Source organism: Calidris pugnax, unplaced genomic scaffold (assembly GCF_001431845.1).
Source record: "Calidris pugnax isolate Ruff unplaced genomic scaffold, ASM143184v1 scaffold247, whole genome shotgun sequence".
Taxonomy (NCBI): Eukaryota; Metazoa; Chordata; class Aves; order Charadriiformes; family Scolopacidae; genus Calidris; species Calidris pugnax.
In genome coordinates this window covers 2548369-2573377 of record NW_015090980.1, presented here as the reverse complement: position 1 = coordinate 2573377, position 25009 = coordinate 2548369, and the positions used below count along the sequence as shown (strand labels likewise).

At 40.7% G+C, this 25009-nt stretch overlaps 2 protein-coding genes across 2 annotated transcripts in view; both read left to right on the top strand.

The window, feature by feature from the left end:
• The first annotated feature begins 93 nt into the window (after positions 1–93).
• IPPK (inositol 1,3,4,5,6-pentakisphosphate 2-kinase) overlaps positions 94–25009 on the top strand; it is a 55692-nt gene continuing 30776 nt past the window's right edge. Inside the window, exons 1-3 of the mRNA XM_014953489.1 lie at positions 94–261; positions 2624–2635; positions 19198–19245. Coding sequence (XP_014808975.1) covers positions 94–261; positions 2624–2635; positions 19198–19245 — 228 coding nt within the window. The remainder of the gene's footprint in view (positions 262–2623; positions 2636–19197; positions 19246–25009) is intronic.
• On the top strand, positions 5809–7038 carry LOC106894688 (protein BTG1-like). Its single transcript, XM_014953512.1, has 2 exons — positions 5809–5985; positions 6075–7038. Exons 1-2 carry the CDS (start codon positions 5868–5870, stop codon positions 6425–6427), a joined length of 471 nt encoding a protein of 156 aa, XP_014808998.1. The 5' UTR covers positions 5809–5867; the 3' UTR covers positions 6428–7038.

Here is a 25009-nt window from a genome sequence, read left to right as displayed (position 1 = left end):
TCCGGGGCGGCTGGAGGCGCGGCCCCGGCCCATCCCGCCCCGCCCAGCGCCGGCCCGCTCCGTTTCCGCGGCCCCAGCGGGGGCTGGGCCGCCATGGCGGGCACCGCCACCCCTGACGGACCCGCCGGCACGGAACACGCCCCGCCCCCTGGCACCGCCCACCAATCACCGGCGGGTAGGGCTTTCGCTCAGACCAATGAGAGAGAACAGCCGGCCCGACTTACGGTGGCCGCCGAGGGTCACACCGAGGGCCGGCTGGCTGTAAGCGGCCCGGCGATTGGTTCTTGGTTTCCCGTGCTGCAAGCGCCTCGCTGATTGGTCGGGGCGCGCGCGTGAGCGGGGTGGTGGGAAGGCTTCGTCCCTTCAGGGGTGTGATGGGAGGGGCGGCTGGCGTTGGGCCGTCATGTCGCAGTGGGGTCGGCCCTGCGGGGGGCGGCCACACGAGGTGCCTGGGCCTCGGTAGGGCTGTGGTGACAGGTTAGTGATATCACGAGCAGCACCCGGTGACGTCGTGGCTTACAGACCCCTCCAGGCAGGGTTGGTGGGCGGTGGGGAACCGGACCCGCCTGCTGCCCTGTCCTGAGGTGCAGCCATGGTGGTGCCCTGGGCTTTTTGGTGGCAGGATGGTGCCAGGCCAGGCACTGGAGGTTGGCAGTGATGCATCCTGTGTGTCACTGCGCTGTTACAGTGCTGTTAGTCATCAGGTGGGGCCATCCCCGCTGCCCTCAGCTCTCCTGGAGACTCGCGGACAGTGCTCTTGCCTTTCTGGTACAAGCTCACAGAGAAACCGTACCCATACTGAGGCAAATATGGATGCTGGCTGCTGTCCTAGGGGGCATAGGTATTCTCGATCCTCTCTTTGTGAGGACCCCTGTGGTGACTGCAGAGGAACATGAGGCTACGGACATGCAGTGGTGGTTTTGCTTGTACCCCATGGGTTTATGAGGCACAAGGCTGTACGGAAAGGAAGTTATTTTTACTCAACAAACAACTAATAATGCTTGTGAAGACCGGAAAGCACTCGCTCTGGTTTCCTACTGCAGAGTCAAAGGGATGTTATGTCCTCAAAGTTGCTCTTTTTTGGTCTATAGAACAGTCCATTTAAAAAAAAAAAATATGCACTTTGCACTGTAATATTTGCCTTCATTAGTATTGCTGCAAAGGTAGTAATCACAGTAATTTTTCACTCTGCTAAACCATTAGCAGCCATGTTGTTTACTGTTTAAGTGTTTAGTTGCTTTAGCGAAGAAAATGGTATCTTAAATAGCTTATTTTCATGTTGTGGTTTTTTTTTTTCCAATGAAGTGGGACCAGCAAGAGAGAATAGTGCCAGGAAAGTGCAACATTTGCAAAAATTCTGTACTAAAAATCTGATATTAATTTACTGGCACTAAAAGCTGTATAAAGTGGATAGAAAAATACACTTTCCAGCAGATGTAAGCTCTGTATAACTCGGGTGGGTGTGAGGTCACAGCTACATTGATAAACTTTTTAAGTGTAGACTAGGCAATGGCACTGCAGCGCATTTTTAAAAGGGGTTAGTAACAATTTTCAGTGCTATAAATCGGTTCCTAAATCACTTGGTGGTCTTTAAGTGAGAAACACTGTGCTGTTGGTATGACATATTTCCAATGCTGTCAGTGAATTCTGCTTTCTGTTCATGTCTCTATTTCCCTCCACGCGCAGCAAACTTATCACTAGACTGTCATTTACTTTCTCTAAGCACTGCTCTGGCATAAGCAGCAGCAGCCCGTGGTCAGCCAGTAAGGCCAAAAGAAAGCCCTTAGGATCAGTGTCCTCACCTGTGCTATCACATCCCAGCTTCTCTGCTAAAGTGACAGCAGCTGGTCCCTCTCAACTCAAGCAAGGAGGGCAGCTGCATCTACTCAGCATAGGTGCACAAAAAGGGCAGTCTCGGAGGGAGATGGCGTTTGGATCATTTTTCTTTTGAGATACTGGCTTAAGATTTTGTTTCTCTAAAAAGTTGCAATTTGTTAGTTAGCATACCAAACTGGGGAGATTATAGGGGGACTTCATACTTAAATCATTGAAGGTACTTTTATTTGCGTTGGGAAGTTATTTTTTTTCCCTGTAGTGGGACTGGTAACAGAATCCTTTGTAGTCTAGCAATAAAGAAAGCATAGTTCTTGCTTTTAAGAATCATTTTATTTGCTTATGTTTAGGAAGAGATGCTTCTACTAGGTGGAGTAAAACCAAACCTGCTTGTTTTGTTTAAAACCTCTTGCAGGTTCTAGTGCTCTGTTTCAGTTGACTATGTAGAAACATGTATTTAAAGCTTAATTTAAGTAATCTAAAAGGAACTTGATTTAGACTTTACTTGGCTTTAATGCCGTGGTTTTTTTGATAAAAAGGCTTGTGCTATCATTCTAGAGAGTAATAATTAAAAAAAAAAAGTAGTAATATATACCATATACATACAATATACTGTATAAGTGATATAGCTTCAGGGGTTTTTTATTTTCTCCTTCTAGCAGAAGTTAAGGAAAAATGGAATGATAGGAGACTTGCACGCACTTTCTTTTTAACAAGATAACCAAGATACTGACTGTTTTCTTCTATTCCAGGTGTTCCTGCTAAAGACAAATGACTTGCAGATGAACAGAGCAACAGCAAAGTAAGTCTGAGTTGAGCTAAAAAATTCTTTATCAAAGAAGGTTATATGTGTGGTAGTTGTTGTGGGAATTAAGGAGCCACCTCACCAGGGCTCAGCCCTAGATTCCTGTTCAAAGAAGGTGAATATTAGTTTTATCAAAGAGTTTACTCTTGGTCAGCTCTTCCAGCCTGAGGTTTCAGCTACTTTAGTTTCTTTTGCTAAGCAAAGGCTATTCATCCTAATGGCTCTCAACAGTAGTTGTAACTTCCCTGCATCTGCTGTCTGTGTGATGAGGCTTCTCAACTCTCAAAGCTGTAGAAATCTTCCAGAAAAAAGGAGAAAAAAAAGAAAAAAACCCCAAACCTAGAAGCTTGTGTTGGGTTTTTTTTTTCTCTGTATATGAGTACTTAAAATTTGTTTCTAATGAAAAAATAGTATTTCAATTGAGCTGCTGCTCAACTGTGCTGATACAGTGTTTCCAAATTGTTGTTAACTACCATCTCTATCTCCAATGCTGTGTTATGGGAACCCCAAGTACTCTCTAAAACAGCCTATTTATAAAAATGATTAGCTTAACGTTTGGCAAATAGCTAGTTTGATGAACCCGTTTCAGAGTTTGTTTTCAATACTACTGCTTAAGTATTTTCTGGTGGGGAGATGAAAGTCAAATAGCTATGTGTCTCTGATTTGGTTTTGTCTTCCTGTGGCTTGCTTACTTTGAGCCTTAAATGTGAAACTTGCTGAGGAGAGTACAGGAAATCAAAATTTGACTTTAATATTACCTGACAACTGTGACTTTTTTTTTTTATACAGCCAAACCTTCTTACCTTCTTATTTCAATTGAATGTTCTATTTGTGACTGGTGGATCCAAATGCTAGACCTCAATCTAGTGAGCATTAATGTGTGCTAGCAGCGTTATAACATTAGTTTTACTCTTGCAGTATTTTAACTGCTTTTCATTTGCTTGTTTAAAAAGCTTTTCTATTCTGATCTTTACTTAAGCTTCTTGCAAGTGAGTTGAAACCAGATCCCTTAATATCCGTCCTGGCTGTAGTAGAACCTTGTCTGACTGACATACAGTAAAATCAGGCTGTATGTAACTGGGAATTTGTGCGTATATTCATATGGGCAGCTTGGAAGGGGGATGCTCTTTAGCGTAATTAAGCATGGAGTGTAATCATGTATGTTTGGATTTGCACAGTTCTTAGTGCTGTTACTAGTAATGTTGTGTTTATTCTGAATACTAGTAAGAATTTCATAACTTCAAAGCAAATTTTGTTTCTTTGTCCATTATTTGAATGAGTCTGGAAATGAGTAGGTGTCTCGCTGCACTTATGATGGTGCTATCAGGGTGTTAGGTGGTTTGAAGTCATGTGGGTAGATATGGTAGGGGAGGTGTGTATTTCACAGATGGGAGGGAAGGGGTGTGAATAAGGTGGAGAAGCATTTGGGATAAGTACGTGACAGAAGAAGCAGAATAAACCCAGAGCTTGTCTTAAACTGATGGTAAAATTTTATTGTGCAGGAATAGATCAAGCGTCTAGGCCAAGTAACAAATAATGCAGGCTTTTTTTTTTTTATTGCTGTTGCATAACTTAACTAGCAAGTGATCACGGAATCACACAATGCTCTGTTGTTGGAAGGGACCTCTGGAGATCATCTAGTCCAACCCCCTGCCAAAGTAGGTCTACCTAGAGCAGGCTGCACAGGAACGTGTCCGGGTGGGTTCTGAATGTCTCCAGAGAAGGAGATTCCACCACCTCTCTGGGCAGCCTCTTCCAGGGCTCTGCCACCCTCAAACTGAAAAAGTTCCTCTTCGTGTTCAGGTGGAACTTCTTATGTTCATGTTTGTGCCCGTTTCCTCTTGTCCTGTACTGGTTGGTTTTTCCCAAAGTGGGTTTAAGACCCAAAACCAGTGAAGGGAGAGCATGTATTTAAATAAGGTAAGGAAGAAAAAAAAAATATGGTTGGGGCATCACATGAACTTTTGAAAGAAGGCTGCTTTTTGGGAAGTGTGTTGAGTTACAGCTGTGGTCAGTCCTGGTGATAAACTCCTGACCTTAGTCACTGTTCTTGGTGGTGGTGGGGAAGTGCCTGGAGGAGTCCCTCATCTACAGAAATTCAAGGTTGGGGTGGAAAAAGGTTTGTGTTTATTTTTGAAGTAGAGGGAAAGCTTTTTGTGGACTTGAGGCATCCTGGCTATACCCAACACGGGTGCTTTTTAAAAAAAGCTGTAGAGTAGCTGGAAAACCTTGTTGCTGCGCTGAGGGTGGGGAGGTCACAGCTGTGTCACCACCAACGCTGTCGTGAAGCGGGGCTGACACTTGTCAGCGGTGTGGGGGACACCAGTGGATGGAACTGTTGGTGGGGAGCTCTGGGGCACCCTGACTTTCTGGGAGGACTGTTGTCAAGACAATGCTTTTTATCGTAAAGAGATGAATTGTGGTTACTCCTCAGACTCGGGGGCTCAGCAGTGATGACACTAATGAGTCACCAGTGAAGTCCCTGGTCTGAGATAAGCCGTGTGCTTTATTAATCAGAACAATATGAAGTTTGTGCCAGCACAGACCGTCCAACCCAAGGTTCCCAGGGCTCAAACCTTCCTCCTGCTCCCTCGGTGTGACCTGCGGGGCCAGCGGAGAGGTGCGATGCTCGGGCGGTGTGTGTACGGCTCCTCTTACCCTCAAGGAAGCATTAGCCTTGTCCTTATTTCTAACAAAAATCTTTCCGGGCCGGTACCACGCTTAAAAGAAAACAACCCCTAGTTCGGCTCTTCCCCAAAGCTGGTTTTGTGACTGGGGGTGCCGCTGGAGCCCCTCTGCCGCCCTCCCGTGTGACAGCACTGGGCCCCGGGGCAGCAGGCCGCAAGGCGGGTGTGGAGATGTTGCCAAACTTGGCCGGTGCGGCGGCCATGTCTACCCGGGGCGCCGTTACTGACGGAGTGGTGGTGGTGGTGGGGGGGTGTCTCTGCGCTGGCCCCCTCCGCCCCGGCGCTAGGCCCCGCCCCCTCCGCCAACAAAACAAACACGGCGCGGCCCAACGGCCGCCCGCGCTCGCCCAGCCTCCCCGCCCCGCGCCCGCCGCCGCCAATGGAGGGGGGCGGGGTGGGGCGCCTTTTAGTGACGCTACTGTTGCGCGGCACCGCCATTGGCAGGAGGCGTGGGGTGGGAGGGTTGGTAGGCGTGGCACTCGAAGGGGCGCTGCTGGCGGGCCGGGGCGGCGGTGGTACCGTGCGCTCCGTCCGGAGCGGCCATGAAAACTGAGATCGCTGCCGCCGTGGCGTTCGTCACCCGCCTCCTGCGGGCCGCCGGCGGCATCGACAAGGAGCAGCTGCGGTGCTTCCGGGAGTGCCTGCAGGAGGCTCTGCGCGGTGAGCGGGGCGGCGGGGGGGTCTCCCATCCCGTCCCCGGCCCGGCCCGATGGGACCGCGGTAAAGCTCCTCTTTGTTCCCTCCCGCAGAGCACTACAAGCACCACTGGTTCCCCCTGACGCCCTCCAAGGGGTCCGGCTACCGGTGCATTAGGATCAACCATCAGATGGACCCCTTGATAGGAAAGGCGGCCGGGATGATCGGACTGAGCCACGAGAGGCTCTTCCAGCTCCTACCCAGCGAATTAACTCTTTGGGTCGACCCTTTTGAGGTGTCCTATCGCATAGGCGAAGACGGCTCCATCTGTGTCCTTTATGAAAGTCCCCAGCCTGGTGGGAAGACGACCAAGCCGCTGGAGAGTCAGACCAGCTGTAATGAGGAGTGGAGAATGGACAGAGCCAACCCTTCCAAGAATTACAACATGATGACAGTGTCCAGTTAAAAGTTGCTGTTCCTTGTACACTGATTTATGTCCAGTAAACTTACATTTAACTAAGATTTTGGTTTTTTAATTGTCTCACGGTATAGTCACAAAAGGTGTAGTAGTACTGCCAAGTTCTCTGTGGCCAAGGGCTAATGTATAAAGCAGTTCTTTATGCTGCATGTTACTCTCTGGTTTGTGTACTTGTAAATGCACTGTACAGTCAGTTGATTGTTTTACACATTTATATTTTCAAAGAAGTTTTGGCTATTTGTAATGAAAAGCAATATTGTAGCACTCTTTATGATGGATTTTAGTCAAGATTAAAACTTGCTAAAACATTCCTCAATTTGCAGAGCAATAACACACAGGGGGGTGGGGAACCAGATCTAACAAGCTGCACATAAATCTTTCCAGTGACTTGTCTGCACAGACTTCTCTCAGGGTCATTCAAGTTTGGCTGCAAGGCACAAATCACAGAAATAACTCTTTATTTTTTCCTTTTTCAAAGCATGCATTTATTTGAGGGCTGGATTCCATCATGCCCCAATGTTTTGACAAAAAGAATTGGGGAATTAGTTTGTCTTGTTATTTCTAGTATTGCAGTAGAACAATAAAGACTTGCTCAAACACTTTTGGCTTTTTGGGTTTTTGTGTTTGGTTCCCCAGGCTTTTTACATTGCTCTCAAAGCTTGCTCTAGCTATTTCTAATCATCTCAGACAGCTTCAGAGCTAGAAGGGTGTAGGTCTGAGCGTTGATCTTTATTTCAGATGGCCCCAAAACACTTAGTTTCAGTAAAGCTTGCTGGCTGTGCATCTGAGTAGAGCTGTATGGTTTGGGTTTTGTTTGTTGGTTGGTTTTTGTTGGTGGTTTTTTTTTTTTATGTGTGCTGTATCAAACTGAATGGAAACAGAAGTACTCTTCTAACATTTGATCTATTGCAACAAGTGCTTGAGTTTATAGGGAAATAGAGTTTACATTTAAAACTGCAACTTAAAACCAATGAGGAAGCTGGAGTAAAATACAGATCATCAATACTGTGTAACTGCCTTCACCTTTCTGAAAGGTAAAAATCTGCCATTTCTGATGTTATGTTGAGTTCTTTCTCATTTTGTCAGCGTCTCTAATAATGGTTGGGTAAGGACTTACTGAAAATATCAAATACAATGGATTTAACATAATAACAAAACTTCGTGTTGCTGGTTTACATGGAGATTCTTAGTATTGATATTCCAGTAAAGGATTCAGTTTACAAATAATGGTGATTCATATTCTAAGAAGCAACAGTCTGTATTTTAGCTATAGAAGACTGCATAGTGTCTGGCATTGCTGGGGTTTTTTTGGTAGCCTGGTGTTCTCACACAGCTGAATACTTGATGAATGAGAGCTTTGTCTAGGGTTAGCATGTCAGAAAAAAAAAATATCTTGCACTGTGTCAATAACATGGTAAAACATACAGCGAAGGAAGGGGCAAGTCTGGGCAAACTGGAAAGGGTAGGACTCCAGCTGGCATAAAGAGGTTTTTTCTCTTTGTTTGCGTTGGAAAAAGCTGTGGCTTGCTTCTTGCCTTAGTATCTTGGAGGCAGGCTTGGCTAGTAGTAGTTGTTTAATCTGAATAGCATGCATAGTGCCGTTTTCTTGATAATTAAAGCTTCGTAGAAAATGATTGTGTGTTTCTCGTCTATCACTCCAGTTTCTGGGTTACTTTAACAGATGGGTGTTAAATATCTTGTGGCAAACTGCCCTTTTTATTATACAAGACTGAAAATTAATTCATGTTTTATTCTCTTAAGAAGACAGTGATCTTGGTGTATTTTTTTTTTCCCTCTGATAGAATTACCCGCGCTGTATATTTATTTCCTGAGGACCTCTGAGGGCCATATTTGACACATTTGCCAGTAATTTAGCAGATTTAAAGTTATTCTGTTCAGGGTGAGATACCCTCCTTAATTAAATTTCATTTGAAAGATAAATGGCCGTGCTGCACATCATATTAACAGCTTATCTGAAAAGATGTAGTATGAAGTTCTCAACAGTGGATTTCACATAGTGGTAGACACAGTGGAATTAAAGATGACTTGGGACCCGGGGTATGACTTCCAGCTGCTGGGTGTGGTTTGATGTACAGATAAGAAGTCGGGTACAGCAGGTTTTTCAGATGTTCTTTTCTTACCTGGTGTCTCTCTGTGTAAGAGTGGTGAAGAGCCTGGCTTAATCCCAGCCATGGTGAATTCTGTAGCTGCTTATTTATTAATCCTACCATATTGAACGCGTTATTTCATATCTTATGTTCTATCTTGTCTCAAGTATCCTATGCTCTCTGCAACTTTTGATGGTTATCACTGAACAGGACACTTTTGTTAGGATGATTCAAGTTCCATTTCATATACTTAAGTTACAGGCATAGCAATGAAGCTGCTCTGCAGATAAAGCAGGTGGAGGAGACTGGGGAGCTTGAAGAAAACCTGCTGAAGGAAATACTTGGGCTGCAAGTAAATACACTGTAATATGTCTGCAACATCTAGAACTACCTTCAAAAAAAAAGTCGAAGACCTACTAAGAGCACAAAGGCTGCTCTGAGGGAATAGAACTCTTAGTAGTAAGCTGGGGACACTGTTATTTGGAGGAAGTAGTTAATTTTAACTTTGCACTTTCCCTGAGAGGTGGTAATAGTTTGGCTTGTTTGTTGTAATGGCAGAATGCAAACCTGATCCTATTTAAAATGATGCACTTGTCACACAAAACTGATCATATCTGATGAGTCCTCATTGAGAACAGAATGGTTTGGATTCTGTAGGAAGAATCATTGCATCTAGCCTCCTTGGAGAAATAAAAATACGTAGAGGAAGAGTATATTTGTTCTCATGCCTGTTTGTATGAGGATGAGTTAACTGTTGCATAAGTAAAGCTGAAGGTAGAAACATAAATGGAAGAAAAAAAAATATATGTTTGCCTGTTTCTCCAAAACATTCCCTTGCTGTGAAGATCTTTGTCTGAGTTGTGAAGACCAAATGAGACAGAAGGTCCTGTTAGTCTGTATGGCCTGACCACTTACATACAGCAATTCCTATATATCACACCCCTGCCTTATTATTTGCAATTAAAAGAATACAGATGTGTACAGACTTGATCTGAGAACTCCAAGAGATAAGGGTGCTGTCTGTATCTGTTTCAGATTCTTTTACCTTTAGGTAAGTACAAATAGGAAATTTGGTATGTTTTTTTTAAGTTTATTTTCTAAACGTTGGTGTCCTTATTCCTTTATCCTCAAGATGAAAGAGTCAGTATGGCCTCTTGCATGCACTTTATGCTGCAATCAAATTAAGTCTGCTTTTTATTTAAAGGATTAAAAAGATTAAGCCTTTTAAGTCTGAGCGTGAATAATTTTCTTTTAATTAGGAATTACATATATGCTTTCCGCAAACACTCAGTCCGTTTTTTTTTTTTTAATATGTGCATGAGAATGTGTTCTCAAGAAATGAGTGCAGTGAACCAACTGATCTGGATCACACCGTTCCCACCAGTATTTGCCATTCCACCAGCACTGACAGTACTGTGATTTTTCACTTTGCTGGGAACAATGTAAAATTACTTCAGATCTAGTACTGACATAAGTAAAAGACCTCATATTTAGAAGTTAACTCATGTTTAATTCTCTTAATGCATTCTTCACTGTGTTAATTTTGTTTAGAAGGCTGCATGTTTTAGGTGAAGTGCCTTATAAAAGCTTAAATAGTTATTGTTATTGCAATTACTCACACAAAGGACAAAACCTGAGCTTGACAGGATAGTTCTTCTATAAAACCATGTTGACTAGCATTAATGATACTGTTCTCCTTTTAATTATACTTATTATTATGAAATGAGTTAATACTTCATTAATTAACCTCCTTTTTACATTTAATCCATGATTAAAAGTTTTCTAACTCTCCTGCATTTATTAGTTGTTACTTTTTTTTTTCTTTTATACTGGGGACACCTACTTTGGAGAAATTTTCTAGTTATTCCCACGTGTGTTGGAAATAGCCATCGGGGTCCTGCAGATACCCTAAGGCAATTCTCTTGGGCATTTTTCTAGACCTTGAGGTTATGTTTTTCCTTACGAAATTCTAAAATTTATCTTGCTTACATTTGTTTTAATCATAAATATATTGGAAGTATTTCATTATCCTCACGTAGGGCAGTTACCTGCATTCTCAAATACAGATAGGTGATATTTATTGAACATGTACGGCTTTTTGCCTCACTTCAGCAATTTTACTATCTTCATCTTTTTAGTACTAGAATTCATTTATGTGCTGATGTATCTTAAAAGGTCGTTGCTTTTGCACAGCTGCTTTTTGTAGCTATTTCAACTTAGCTATTTCTTAGCTATTTTATCCTTTTGTGTTTTTAGTTTCCCTCGGATTTTTTACTTCACAATGTTTCATGCATGCTGGCTTTTTTCTGTTTCACTTGTGTTTTTTTTCTTTCTTTCTTGTATGGTAAGGGGTGTGACTCAGAACTTTGATCTCATATTAATTTCTGCCTTAACCTTGTACCGGTGTAGCATCACATCAGTCATCAGTTTGGCTTCGTGTGATTCCTCCAGGCTGATGCTGAGTGGGAGGACTTGTGTTGCTGGGCTAACAGAGGCGTTCTGGTTCTTGAGTAGTAAGGCTGATTCTTTTTATTGCTGCCACACTTGCTTTTTATAATTTATTTTTTCTCATGGTGCCAGAATTGCTCTTGGTAACTTTCATGCTGTAAGAGTAATAGGCCCATCTATTTTCATTGTTTTCTTGCTGGGGACTGCATTTATTCCAGTAATAACAAGTGATATTTTGCTCTCCATTATAAGGCAATGTAAAATTTTCATTGAGAACTGCTGATTTTAGCTGGTAATTTGGGTAACTTCTTGGGGGGGCAATATATTTTAATTGAAATAGAATTGCATGAAAGGATCTTTAATCTGTTTGGGAGAGTCACTTTGCACTGTGAGACTCAGCTGCCCCTCGATTGCAATCAGAATGACTAATAGATCTTTGATTGTCAGGAAGCAATGTGAATGCAAATTAAATTGTGATTTGTGACAAACTTGGCTTTATCATTATTTTAAACTATTTGCCCCCAGATTATTGATGGTGATATTTGCATAGCCTCATTAGCAGAAGCAGCTATGTAGTATCAGTTATTCTCCCCCATGGTTCTTAACAACCCAAAGAAAGAAAAACTGTAAAAGAAGATAAACATCAGTTAAATTAAACAGCAAATCAGCTTTGAGTTGCTGAAAAACAGAGGTGCAAACGTCTCTCCTGATAAAATAATTCTGCTGTGCTTTAATAGGAAGAAGAAAAATTATGTCACAAAATGGTTCCATAATATTTCAAGTAAACCTCTCATGCTAAACAAGCTCAGAAAAATAAGTTTGTAGTCCTGGAGATATGCCAAGTATGGAAGTTCATCTTTGAAATGGAACACACTTTTAAAATAAAAATGCATGTATAAAAGTGTAAATACGGTCTTTACAGATGCTGTGAACTTTCTAGAGCAGAAACTCTCACAAACTTTTTTGCAGTTCAGTCAGAACAAGTACAATCGAAAAGCAATTTTTACTGTAGAATTTTTTGTGACTGCAGTATGATGTCTGGGACGGTGTCATGTAGAGCCCAGTCACGCAAACTGCTGTTAAATTGATTATCTAACACAGGTGACATTAGTGACTTTGGTCTCAGATGACTGGTATTACTTCTGAGTGCCATTCCCAGGGTTGTCTGCTTTGTGAATGAAGAATGAACAAAGACAGAAGAAAACTGAGGGAAATGTCTGCTTTGTGAATGAAGAATGAACAAAGAAGAAAACGGAGGGAAAAGGTAGGTTGTACCAGAAAACACTTGTTAAACACTCTGAACACTGAGTCCTGGTTGTTCCGTTAGTTCTAGGGAGGCAGAAGAGAATGCTGCGCAGAGGCAAGGTCATATCCTCAGACTAAACTTCCTTCATTTTACACTGAGTGCCAACATGGAACGTGCTTTCTCCCACTGGGGCTCTGAGGAGGAAAGGAACATGACTTTTATTTATAAATATTTACAAATGTTCTCAAATACTAAGAAATTGTGGTATTTGCTTTATTTTGCATGCTGTATATAGGTGAGTAAAATACCTGTAAGTACTCCTAGTATATAATATCTTTACCTGCAGCTCTATTTTAATAACTGTGCATAATTATAATATGAATATGCAATTGGCGCTTTCCACTAGTCCCCTTCATATGATTTATACAGCGTCATTAGCATCAAAGCAGTGTTATGTGTATGTTTCTATAGCAAATGTGCAACCTTTAGGGTTGCACATATGGATTAGGTCTGCATAAAGGCACATGTAGGAGTGATGGAAAAGAATATAAATTATACTGGTTTATTCATTTATATTTTATTGGAATGGATTACAGCAAAAGCTGACCCCCTAGACTTACCTTCTCTTACTCTGTGAATTTGGAGTATCATGTGCTGTTAGAAGGCAGCCTATTTCTTAGGTTGCAGAAGTACAAATGAAAACAGAATTGTTCTAACATAGATGATGACATAACATTTTTATTTAGCGCTCAAAATAGCGTATTACTCATCCAGACCCTTTATTCTGGGAAGTATGGTGGTTTTTTCTGCATACACCAGAGGCTGTCAAATGCACATCTCGCTTGACTGGAGGTTAAAGGTTGATAAAAGGGTGATGTCAAAGGCTTTTTCCTCTGAGGGAGGAAAAATACGTACAAATGTGTTGGGAGAGGGTTGTCTTGTTCTTTTTGCCCCACAATGTGATGGGCTGATGCTGAAACCAAATGTGTTGAGTATTTTGATGTGGATTGTGAGCTGTTTTTTTCAAGTGGTTGAAGTATGCATGCTAAGACCTCAGTCAAAAGTAATTAAATACGTACTTTAGTACTAGTGCTGAACATTTCATGGGGAATTAGGTATTTTGATGGATAGAGGTTTTGCTGAACAAAATTAATTCAGAATCATGAACTGTAGTATTGATGGAACACTTGATCATTAGTCTTTTCACTCAATCATGTTTATCTGATATTCTCTGATAGTCTTCATATACATTTTTTCTTTTCAATGACTCAATGCTACACATCTTAAGTAACAGAAAGTTGTTCTTTCTGTAGAAATCAGCAGAATTTTTCTTATGTTTAACACCTAAAGCCTTCAGGCTCAGACCTAGATGAACTTTTTGAGCACTTGCACTGTTCAACTGAGTCCTGTGTGTTAGCTTCATGGAGATCCTTTTAGGTTCTGAAGCATCAAATGAAGATTTAATTGTAGCTGAAACCTTAGCCATTCTGTCTGTGAGTCACTGCACCAGAAAGGAAAATAATTTGTTTGTCTGTGTTAAGAGTGTCACAACTGTACGTGTGTGCCTTATGTCTTGATGGTATATTCGGGGAGAGCTGTGTGTGTTTTCTGAAATAAACAGATATTTGTCTTTTTTCCCACAAAGCCTTTAACTCTGATTCATTTTCTAAATGTGGCCTAAAACGTTGATCATTGAATGCTCTGTGGAATGAGAACCTAAATGTGGCCTAAAACGTTGATCATTGAACGCTCTGTGGAATGAGAAGTGTGGGAGCTGAAGTTAAAGGGATTCTTTTTAGCTGGGATGTAGGCTGTGTATCGATCTCAGTTTACCTGCCTAGAAATCGGAAGAAAAGCACGTGCGAGACAACTTCTTGCTGCCCTTTTCTCCTCCCTTCTCACCTTTCTGTGGTTTCTCTGTCCTTCAAATCATCTTTTCTCATTAAACTTGCTAAGCCTTTGCGTCGACATGAAATGAAGAGAGATTAATGCTTGTTTATTGGCAGACAGCATGTCTTGACAACGAATGTAAAAATAAGAACAGTAACCAGCACTGGATTAAAAAAGGAAGATTAATCCAGAGCTTTTATGAGGCCTTTTTTCCCAGCCTATTGGGCTCTGTTGTTTTTGAACCAGATTGGCGAGTGTAACGTTATACCGCAATGCACCTTTTGTATTCTGTTCTTAGCAGCAATAGTATTTTAAATGACCTGGAAGTTACTTTTGCAAAGAGAATTATCTGTTCCAGTGTCGTTTCACAAGGATCCGGAGTTGAGAACATTGAGATCTGTTATCGGCTTTTTTAACTAAGAAAGGGGGGCAAACAATTACGGTTTTGGAAAAAGTTACCTGTACCATATACAGCCTGTCAGACAGGATCCTAAGAAGCCATATGCTTTTTTTTTTCCTATACCCTCTGCTAATATGTTTTAGAATATTTGCATTTTTTACAGGAGTTGTTTCCTTTGGTGATTCCTTCAATATTTCTGAAAATTGAATTTTTTTGAGTGGCAGTGCTGTGTTACTGTTCTAGTACCATATCTCCTGAGGTAGTTCATTGCCTATAAACTAATTATTTGACATGTTGCAGTGACAAACTGCATATTATTTTTGCTGCTTCAGACACCTAACTAAAATCTAAGCTGGAATTCCATTTTCAGCGACAGCACCTAAGTTTTATGCCTGTATCTACAGCTAGTTTTATTCTTACTTAAAACTGCCAGTGAATTAGTAGACGTGCCTGTGTTTTGAAGATCTAGTGCATATCCTCAAATCTTGTAAAGCTTGTCTGTGTACACAGAAAACAAAAAATAACAAAGCTACACTATAGTGTCCTTCTAGAGTATGATATAGCAAGAATACTTCAGCAGAAAGGAATGTATATCTCATTAAGTACGGCATCTTCGGTTATGAAACTTCTAAAATCTACTGTTAAGGAGAGAAAATCCATGATAGATCCATCTGTATATGTGTATTTTGGGTTTTTTTGTTTTTTTTTTTCCAGTTAGCTCTTTGCTCTGTCATTGTGTTCCGATGTTCTCTTGTTTTGTGTGAAGTGATAATCCATAAGCAGGGTTACTTGGCATTCAACTGCAACAGGGTGTTGTCGATCTTGCAAAGCATCCCTACAGAAACACTAAATGTGGCAAAACGATCCTTGTAGGCAGATGGTGGGAGGGAGATAGAGGTGATGGGGAATAGGGGTGACCAGGAAATTCACGCTCTTCTCAAAACTCAGAAGGGCCCTTGAGTTGCAAAATGTTCGTGAACTGGAAGGAATACATCTGGGGGAAGGCTAAAATCTGTTTGTCCTTTTATTCTGAATGATCATAGACTGGTCCTTATACAAGAATCTTCTAATAAATCATTTCTAAACCCCAGGGATTCTGAGTTTTCTAAGAAGATTAATATACATGTAGCTTGTATAGCTATGGAGAGTACAGGTAAGGTCTGGTTAGCCTGTGTTGCTTTTTGGATTAATGGCTGCGAGCAACATCTGGTGCATCAGATTTGGCAGGTAATATAGGTTATTGCTGAAATGGCATTTTTCCCTTCGCATCAATGTGGATCTCGTCTCCTGAAGCGTCTCCTGTAAAGCCTCTTTACGTAATTGTGTTTGATAGTGTAGTACCCTCGATAAAGAGTTAGTCACGGTATGATTTTCACATCATAATAAATTATGTTCTAGGACTAATCTCTGAAATGCAATTTGCATGCAAAAATAACAGTTCAGGCTTACAGCCTTTTATATTCTGCCTATTTCTTGTTTTATTTGCTTCTCTTTTCCTTTCTTCCACTTTTTAACTTCCATCTTTATAACTGCCATCTGTATGCTTATTCCTGTTTTAAGTGTTTCCTTTTTTTCCTACTTTTAACCTCTCGCTGTGCATCTAAGGTCCCCCATCTGAGCATAGACACTGAAACAGTGGCCTGACTTTGAGAAGTGTCAAGTGAATGCAGACCCTTCTGATCAAAATGGGAACTGGAACCCATCAGCCCTTGAAAATGAATGAGACCAATCTTGTCTATAGGAAGTATAGAGTTGTGAAGCCAAGGTAATTTAAGTAACCAGAGTGACACATGTTCTTTAAAATATTTTCTGCAATCAAGATAATGGAATAATGACAGAGCCATTATAGCTTTAACTTTGGCAAAACTAAAGGATTTGTTTGGAAAGTGTATTAACTTTAGCCCAGTATCCTGAGGGAACGTGAGGCTAACAGACCACACAGGAATACGGAAAATACTTATGCGTAGGATCCTTTGGCTTTGGCAAGTGAGGAAACCTATGCGTAAGACACACAACAGCAATCAAGGTAATGACCAGCTGTTTGGAAGCCTTGGAAGGGAGGGAAGAGACATGATAAATTCGGTTGTAGGTAGGGGCAAGGACCTGAGCCGGCAGCAGGGTTCTGAGTAGGGCTTCTTGCAGCTGGAAATCATCAGGCTGATCTGCTGGATCCACAGTCACACAGCTGTGCTGTGTCAGAGCTGCACTGAAACTTTTTGGGGTCTGGGGAGAGCAGAAGGGGGCCACAAAGAAAGATGGATGAGGGCTAGTCACAGCTGTCACAGCCTGTCAATGCACCCAGGGCCCCGAGTGCAGTTTATCTCTAAGAACAGATAAGGAGGAGGGGATATTTTAAGAATATATGTAATTATCTGGGGAGGGTTGGTTTTTTTGTTGTTGTTGTACTTGTTTTTTTTAATGAATGTTGTAAGAATACCTAGACTGCAAGGTTAGAAGTTAGCTCATGTCAATTACATGTGTACATTAGCAGAAGTTTATATTTTTTTTTTTAATTTTTTAAATTTCATTGAGACTAAAAAGGCAACAAAAGATCCTCAACTTCAGGGTGATCTGTTACACCATACAGCTTTCCACTAAATTGAACAAGATGATCTTTAAGGTCCCTTCCAAACCATTCTATAAATTCCCCATGATTGTTCAGTGAATAAAATTTTCAAGCTTTAGTGAGATAAACCAGCGTGTTTTAAATAATCTTCTTGCAGAAGTTTTTTAAACAAATAAAAACCAGTAACAATAAACAAATGGTCCTGTTGAATATCTGATCGCAAACATTATTTAGTTTTCAGTTTCTTGTAACTGCTGAAACTTCATAATGGGAAGTCTTTGGGCATTCTCTTTAGACATGTCTGTCTATATTAATGAACAGGAGCTAGAAAGTAGATTCAGAGCTTCTCTTTTTAATGAATTATCTCAGATCTCCAGTCATCTGAGGAGCGTGCAGATGTTTTTGCTGCTGCTGTACCATATAGTGCAATAGCAAAAAAACCCCCAAACCTCAGTCCTGTAGATCTTGCTGTGTCAGGTATTGGGAGATATAAGTGGAGAGATTAAAAAAACAAACAAAAGGAAGTATTAACCTATGCGTAGACACCTGATATTATCTCCTCAAACCAGCAGGTGAGGCTGTTTCCCATTACATCCAGTTGGCAACGCTAAATCTCTGCAACTGTGTGACGAAGTATTAATATTGATCTATTTGGTTCTTGCAGAAGAGCCATTTAAAGTTTTTATTTTTATCAGTGCTGCTCTTCAGACACATCCAGAAGTCAAGTAGATCAAGCAATTACATGAATGGCGCTTAAATTCCTTTTTGCAGTACAGAGTGAGGAAACGGAAAACCAGTAGCCCATTTTGTTTATAAAAAATGTACCTGCCTTGTAATCAGCACTTTTGAGATTTATCAGTCTCTTTCTCTCTTTTTCTGTCTGATAGATTTGCTTTGTAAAACATACAGCTCCCAGAGCCTCATGAACTGAATCATATTTAAAAAAAACCCCAACAAACAGTTGTGTCTGTTACTTTCCCACTTTTGTCAGATGATCTCCTCTTTCCAGATACTTATTTCTAGCTGGGGAACAAATATTATAATTTAAATTATTATTGCTCTGTCTGCTGTCTTTGTTTTGTGTTGGGTAGCAGGATTTCTCTAATGGATTTTACAATTATGTTTCTAGCAGCTGCAAGTATGCCTTTAGTCATTGATCTTTAATTGTAATTAAATGTCTGTCTCCACATATGATTTTGTAAATGCCTTTTTTTGGACTGTAACTTATCACAGATTCATAAATAAGTTCAAAACCAGCCATCAAGTAGAACATCAAGGTATATTTTTGGAATCCATACGTTTATGCCACATGGATTTGTGCCTTCCAAGGTGCCAAGCCTCGTGTTAGAAGGGGCTTCACTGCTCTTTGGGCCTCTATCTATTCTAAGAACTATAGAATTTGATCTAGAATTCATGTTCGCTCAGTCATCTTAAAGTTCTTCAAAAAAGCTGGACTTTGAGAGATCTAGAACATTTCTATATATTTGGTATGTTTATTTTTCTGTTGCTGTTAGGAATAGTTGTTTTTTCCCAAGAAACTGGATTATTTTTTTTTTTCTAGAAATCTTTTAGCAAGGTGTGAGATGTAGACTCATCATCCATGTTTATGCTTTTGTTCCATGTGGGGTACTTTCATAAATATCTTTATTGCAATGGATATTATTTTATGTTTGGTTTTGGCAAACATTCAATCAGGAAGATCTCAATAATCACTTGTTAAATATCCACCTCAGTCCACCTTAATCAAGAGAACTGTGGATTGTCACCTTTGAAAAAGCTGTTTTAAAGCAATAAAGGATAGTTTAGTGTCATGCTTTATCACCGATAAAGCATCACTCTGATGGTGCAGATCATTTCAAATCTCTCTTAACAGGGGTAAATCCAGCAGTAAAGGAATGGCAGAAATCTAATATGAATTTTTTCTGGGGGAGGGGAAAAAAAACCCACAAAAACCAATAAACTTTAAGTTCACGGACTGCTCAATGAATGATATAGTTCTCTCTCCCAAAACATTTATTTGGGGATATGGTCTCTACTGATTTTTCAGAGCACACCCAGAAATATCTGTTCATTCTGTGCTTTTTCTTCTTCCCTTGAAAGGGCCCCCACACGTCTCTCCTGCCAGGAGGTTCTGCAGCGCTGCGAAAAGTAAGGTTTCATAATCGGCTTAATCTGGTCTGAGAATGAGCGAGCAACAAAAAGGCTAATCCTGTGCTCCCCACTGCTTTTGGTTGTGTTCCCGTGTTCCCCTTCCTTCTTTAACGATGGCTGGGGGACTTGCATGCTGATCCTATGTGTCGTACTGGTTTGCTGTGTCATCTAAAGAATATTTAAAAAAAAAAAAAAGAGAGAGGGGAAGGTAAAAAACCCCACCCAAGAAAACCTGACCATTTGTTCCATGAATAATCTCCTCTAACATGCTAAGGGCAATGGGAAGAGAGGGCATGGGAATTTAGGGCCAGATTTGAAAAGGAGAACAAGATTGCCCTTTTGAGATAGGGTAGTATTTATACTGGGTGCTCTGCTTGTGAAAACTGTGTTATACCTGTGTTTATGTATTGGAGATGACAGATAATCTGAGGCTTAAAATTTTGAGAAAATGCCTCTTGAAAATATAGGTTCTGGTAAACTGTGTTTTTAAAAGACGCTGGTCCAGGGAGCATTAATTTTGTATGCTGCCATTTGAATTCAGAGATCGCTCCAAAATTACCAGCACTGCAGTCAATAAAATGCAGTGTGTATGAATTTAAGGATTTATGACTTTTTAAAGTATTTGATAGCTGTGTCGGAAACATAAATGTGCATTCATCATTAAGTGTACGAAAGAAACTGCTGCTTGATCCTTCTGTGCCATCCCCAGATACTGTTACGTAGTTCGGTGTTTCTAGGTATAAACTGAAACGTAATTTGTGACCAGTTTACATCAATTTGAAATTTATCTTCTGGAGACTGGTGTGTACTGGGTGAACTAAGAGTTTTACCTGGGGGGGTTTCAAGGATTTCAGAAGTCTATTGCCAAATGATGGCAGTTTACTGAAAGACCCAGATTAATACACGTGTTCCCTTCTCTATGTAAAGGTGTAAAAAGACGTTCAAGATATGCTCTCCTTTAACCATTAACAGGTCCAAGGACTAAGCACAGGGTTAGGGTATGTTTGTAGTATCAGACAATAAGGCGTTTTCCCAGGGGCAGTTGCATGTTGCAAGAGGGTGTTTGATCATGAGCAAGTAGTATAACATTAACAGCAAAGTATCTGCAATAGGAAGTGTTAACCTGTCCCTGAAGCAGCAAAAGATATTGCTTCTACGTGACTTCTGAGCAGGTCGCTGAGTTTGCTCTGGAGGTGTGCTTTCACCTCTTTCCATAAAGAGCTTTTTGGCTTCCAGTTGCTGGTATGTCACTTAATAGAAGGCAAGACCTAAAAGCTCTTTATCTCTTCATCTTTCCTTCCTTGTCCACAGGATTAAAGGCTGTAAGAGCAGACTTTAAGGAGGTGCTTAGATGGGGTTGGTCTTGTTCCATTTGGCTTTAATACCCTGTCAAAGCTACCAGGATTTCACCATAACATTCTGCTTTAAAGACCTCCTACGGTTTCTAACTTGATCTTCTTTTCCATATATCTTCTTTTACTGGTGCTAAAAATTCACCACAGTGTTCTTTCTCGTTTGTTTGGTTTTTTGGGTTGTGCCCCCAACCCTCCCACAGTAATTAGTTGGATTTTTTTCTCAATAAACATTCAGGACTCCTGTGCATGGAAAACAGTATTGAATGAGCTTATCTATCTGTAAAAAATATTATCTGTCTTGGCAATTCTTTGGAATTATATATACTGTACAGACAAGTTGTTATTTATGCTCCATGCCTGTAACTTCATTTCCTTCCTCATCAGAGTGTATGTGGCAATTAAACCTCTTCATAGTCATAATGTCTGTTTATTCACCTCTGTAGTTATTGATGGCTGAGTAATTTTGTGCCAGCTCTTCTCTGTTAACAACCTGTACGTGGCTTTATCTTTGTTGATCTGAAGTCACCTTTCTTGTTACTTACAGTCATACTCCTGGAGCCATTGACTTGCTTAGTTTCTAAAATACTTTATTGTTGTTGGAAGTACCGCGGAAGCTTTCTAAAAAAGCCATCAAATGACACGCTCCCGTCCTACTCCAATCTCTTCTCCTTTGTTGTGTCAGCGTTTTTCAGTCTGAGGTGGTGACGTGACAGTTGGAGCATGAGATTTCCTGCATTTCTAGTGTGTGTATGAAATTACACAGATAAACCATGGAGCCAAGAAAAAGCTATGGCAGGGAGCGGTGGTATTACCCTGATAACAGGAAAAAAAAAAAGGCAAAGCTTTAAAATTTTAATGAGGTGCGAGTTACATAAGTATGCTCCATTTTTTGATGGTCTGGGAATTACGAAAATATAAAACTGTCAGTCTCATTTAAACATAATTGCATCTTTTGAAAACGAAAATGGTGCAGTGGTTTAAGGAAAATAGTAATAGCATTTTGTAGCACAATTTCATTGTGGTACTGTTGTGTCCATTCCATATTCTTGAACTCATTGCCTTGAATTTGAGATTTTTAAACCTATTTATCCAGGCAGACATTTCTAGATCCCAGGGTAGGGTCTTTTGTGTCACGCTCACTCTTTCATAAGGAACAAAATATCCTCTCTTTTATAGAAGCCTTTCATTTTAGGAACATGGAGAACAAAGACGTAGCTATTATCATAAAAATCCTTCTCATAAGCTTACAAGACCTTTGTATTATTAGAACCCAATTTTATCATGAGTCTCAAAGTAAGGCTATTTTTTCCTCAGATCTGGATTTAATGAACTTTTTATAGCCATCAGAATATTAACAAGAAATACAGGAACATGGAGAACAAAGACGTAGCTATTATCATAAAAATCCTTCTCATAAGCTTACAAGACCTTTGTATTATTAGAACCCAATTTTATCATGAGTCTCAAAGTAAGGCTATTTTTTCCTCAGATCTGGATTTAATGAACTTTTTATAGCCATCAGAATATTAACAAAAAATACTTGCCTTTTTTTTTTTTTTTTTTTTGTCCTCCTCAAAGTGAGTAAGTGAACTGTGCTTTTACCACTTCACTCTCCTTCCCTGATGAACTTCCAAGTGGTAACAGATGGCATATGTGAAGGTCCAGTGTTGGTAGCTCTGGGGCTTGCCTGGGAAAAGGGACACAACAGAGGTTTAGAGATCAGGTTAGGAGGTGAATCGTGTTTTGGTGGCTTTGGCAGAGTAACGACCTGTAGAGCAGCCATCACTCAGGGGAGCTGGGATGAATAAATGGAAGATATGGGCCATTGAAAAAAACAAGCAAAAACTACAGGCATAGTATGATAGCAGATAGGGTGGGGAAAAAAAATTGTATTAGGTAATGTATTGTTGTCTATCTTCATGTAAAGAGACAGGATGGCTATTTTCTTATTTTTAGTTGCAAATCTGTTTGACAGTAGCCTTATGTGTTGATATTTTACTAGCTTATTCTTAATGTTATATGATCTGTGATCTTGGGCCACTTTATCTTGTGCTTGAGAATATCTGCATGGTTAGGTATAGCATACCCACTGATTTTAAATCTATAGAATATTTACCTTAATTTATGGGGTGTTTTTTGTAGCCTCAACCCTCAGTGTCTTGGGACACTGAGGAGTCCCAAGAAATGGGAATTGTGACATAAAGCGTAGCCACCCGGTGCAGTTACAGGACCTAGAGAAACAGAAATGTATTTTGGGCCTGTGGTGCTCTCCTGACTCCTTCGTGTGAAATCAACAAAGACATGGTGAGGGGATGAAGTGGGAGCTGTAGAACTGAGGGTATCATTACCGTATGCGTTCCTGATCTGGTTTTAAATTAGCTTATTTACATACTAAAATACCATAGAACACCTGGTCATTTGCTGAGATCCTCAGATGGAATTTGGATGGAATTTGAAGGTCGGTGAGCTCTGTGCCAGCAGTCCTCCCCAATTAAAACCAGTCCAGGTTATGTCTACACCAGCTGTAGTTACCCCATGAGACGTGGCCACGTTGGAGGAATTCCAGTTCAGCAACACTTCGACGTCATTAATGGCACAAAACCTGAAGGTATTTGAGTTCAAACGCATTGTAGATAACACCAGAAATGAATAATGTTTAAAAAAACCTGATAATGCAGAGAGAAATAACACATTAATGGGCTTTTGTCCCTCCAGTTTCCAGCTCTTGCTGTTGCATTTTGAGAAGCCCCATGTAGAATGCCCAAGTGGGATGCTGGAGGAGAAAGTGAAGAGGGGCAGCGACCTGCTAGAGAGAGGGGCTGCGTGACAACTCAGGTGTTTTAGTGTTCACCCCTCCACTTAGAACCTCTACTGCGTTTTTTTTTTCCTCTGTAGATGTACATTTTTCGGAAGTATGAAAGAACAGAAAATGAATCAACTTGCTACATTAGAGTTCCTTTAAAATTGAGGCAGGTTAGTTCTGCCATTGCAAGACAATATATCGATATTATTTGCTCTTGTGTTTCTCTGTGTAAGGGTAGTAAGTGTCCAGATACTATTTCCCTGACGTGCAGTTAATTTTTAATCCAAGTATCATAAATACTACAATCTTATCCACAGTCCTGAGTTGAATTTCTTTATAACGCTTTTGGTGAGTCAGAATAGTGTGATAAATTCTCGCGTGTTTTATATATCCATCTGTTGTTACACAACATAAGGAAACTTTGCAAACAAAGAGGCTGACAGAAACATACTTTAAACATTCTTCTGTCATTATTTTTGTCTTTATTAAATGGCAAAGGGAGCAGGGATTCACATTTCCTTTTTCATGTCGACACACATATATATTAAATCAAAAAGAAAAATTAACTGCTTATCAATCAGTATTTTGGCAAAAAGAAAGTATAAATTGTTTAACCCAGTTTTTTTTTTTTAAGTTCAAGTGAAAATAGGTTTTAAATTATTTTAGTTACAGTGCCACATGCATTTAAAAATATGGATCAATGACTCATTGCAGGTTTATGCAAGTTTTATTTTCCTCCTTCTAGGTGCATCCTCTCTCTCCTTTAAGAATAAAAAGGCATCATTTTCTTTGCTTTGACTTTTTTTAAAAAGACTGTAAGAGTTAAATTTGGCGACTGTCCGAATTTCTACCAATACTCATTATTCAGAGAAAAACTTGATGGGTCGGTGTGGCTGCTGCCACAGGGGAAAAGAGACAAAAAGGGGGGCTTCAGGGACCCCTTACTGGCAAGTGTAAAATGATAATTCGAGGGTAAGTTTTGCTGGTTTTAGTCAAAACTCATAGTGGTAAAATTGACATGGTTAAGGGCTCTAGAATTTAATTCTGTATTTGTGACAGGGAATTTGGATATTTAGAGAAGCTATCTTAAATTTACTGCACATTTTATATATATATACATATGTATGTGTGTGAAACGGTATTCAACCCTGTTGATAACGCTGAGGAAACAAAGCTTAACATTTTAATTTTTTTTTTTTTAAAGAATGCTATGTATATTTTCATATTTATGCTTTAACATCTCTCTTGGGTATTCTAAAGACCAGGGCTCTGGAAGCACAGAGTTAGTCGGAGACACACTGACTGCAGGGGCAAACATGAAAGTTGCAACTCTTTTATTTTTTTATATATATATATTTATATATACACACACACACACAGAGACACGCCCCTGCCCTCACGTTCTGCCCTACTCAATGATGGCGGCGGGGGGCGCTGCCCGCCTCTAAGATGGCGGCCGGACGCGCGCGCGCGCGGCGGGCCTCCCTGTGCGGGCGGAGGGCGGGACTTCCTGCGGCGGGGCCTGGCGCCCGCGCGCGCAGCCTCGATGGCGGAGGCGTGATCACGGCGGGGCCGGCGGCAGGCACCGTCCCCACGGGGCGCG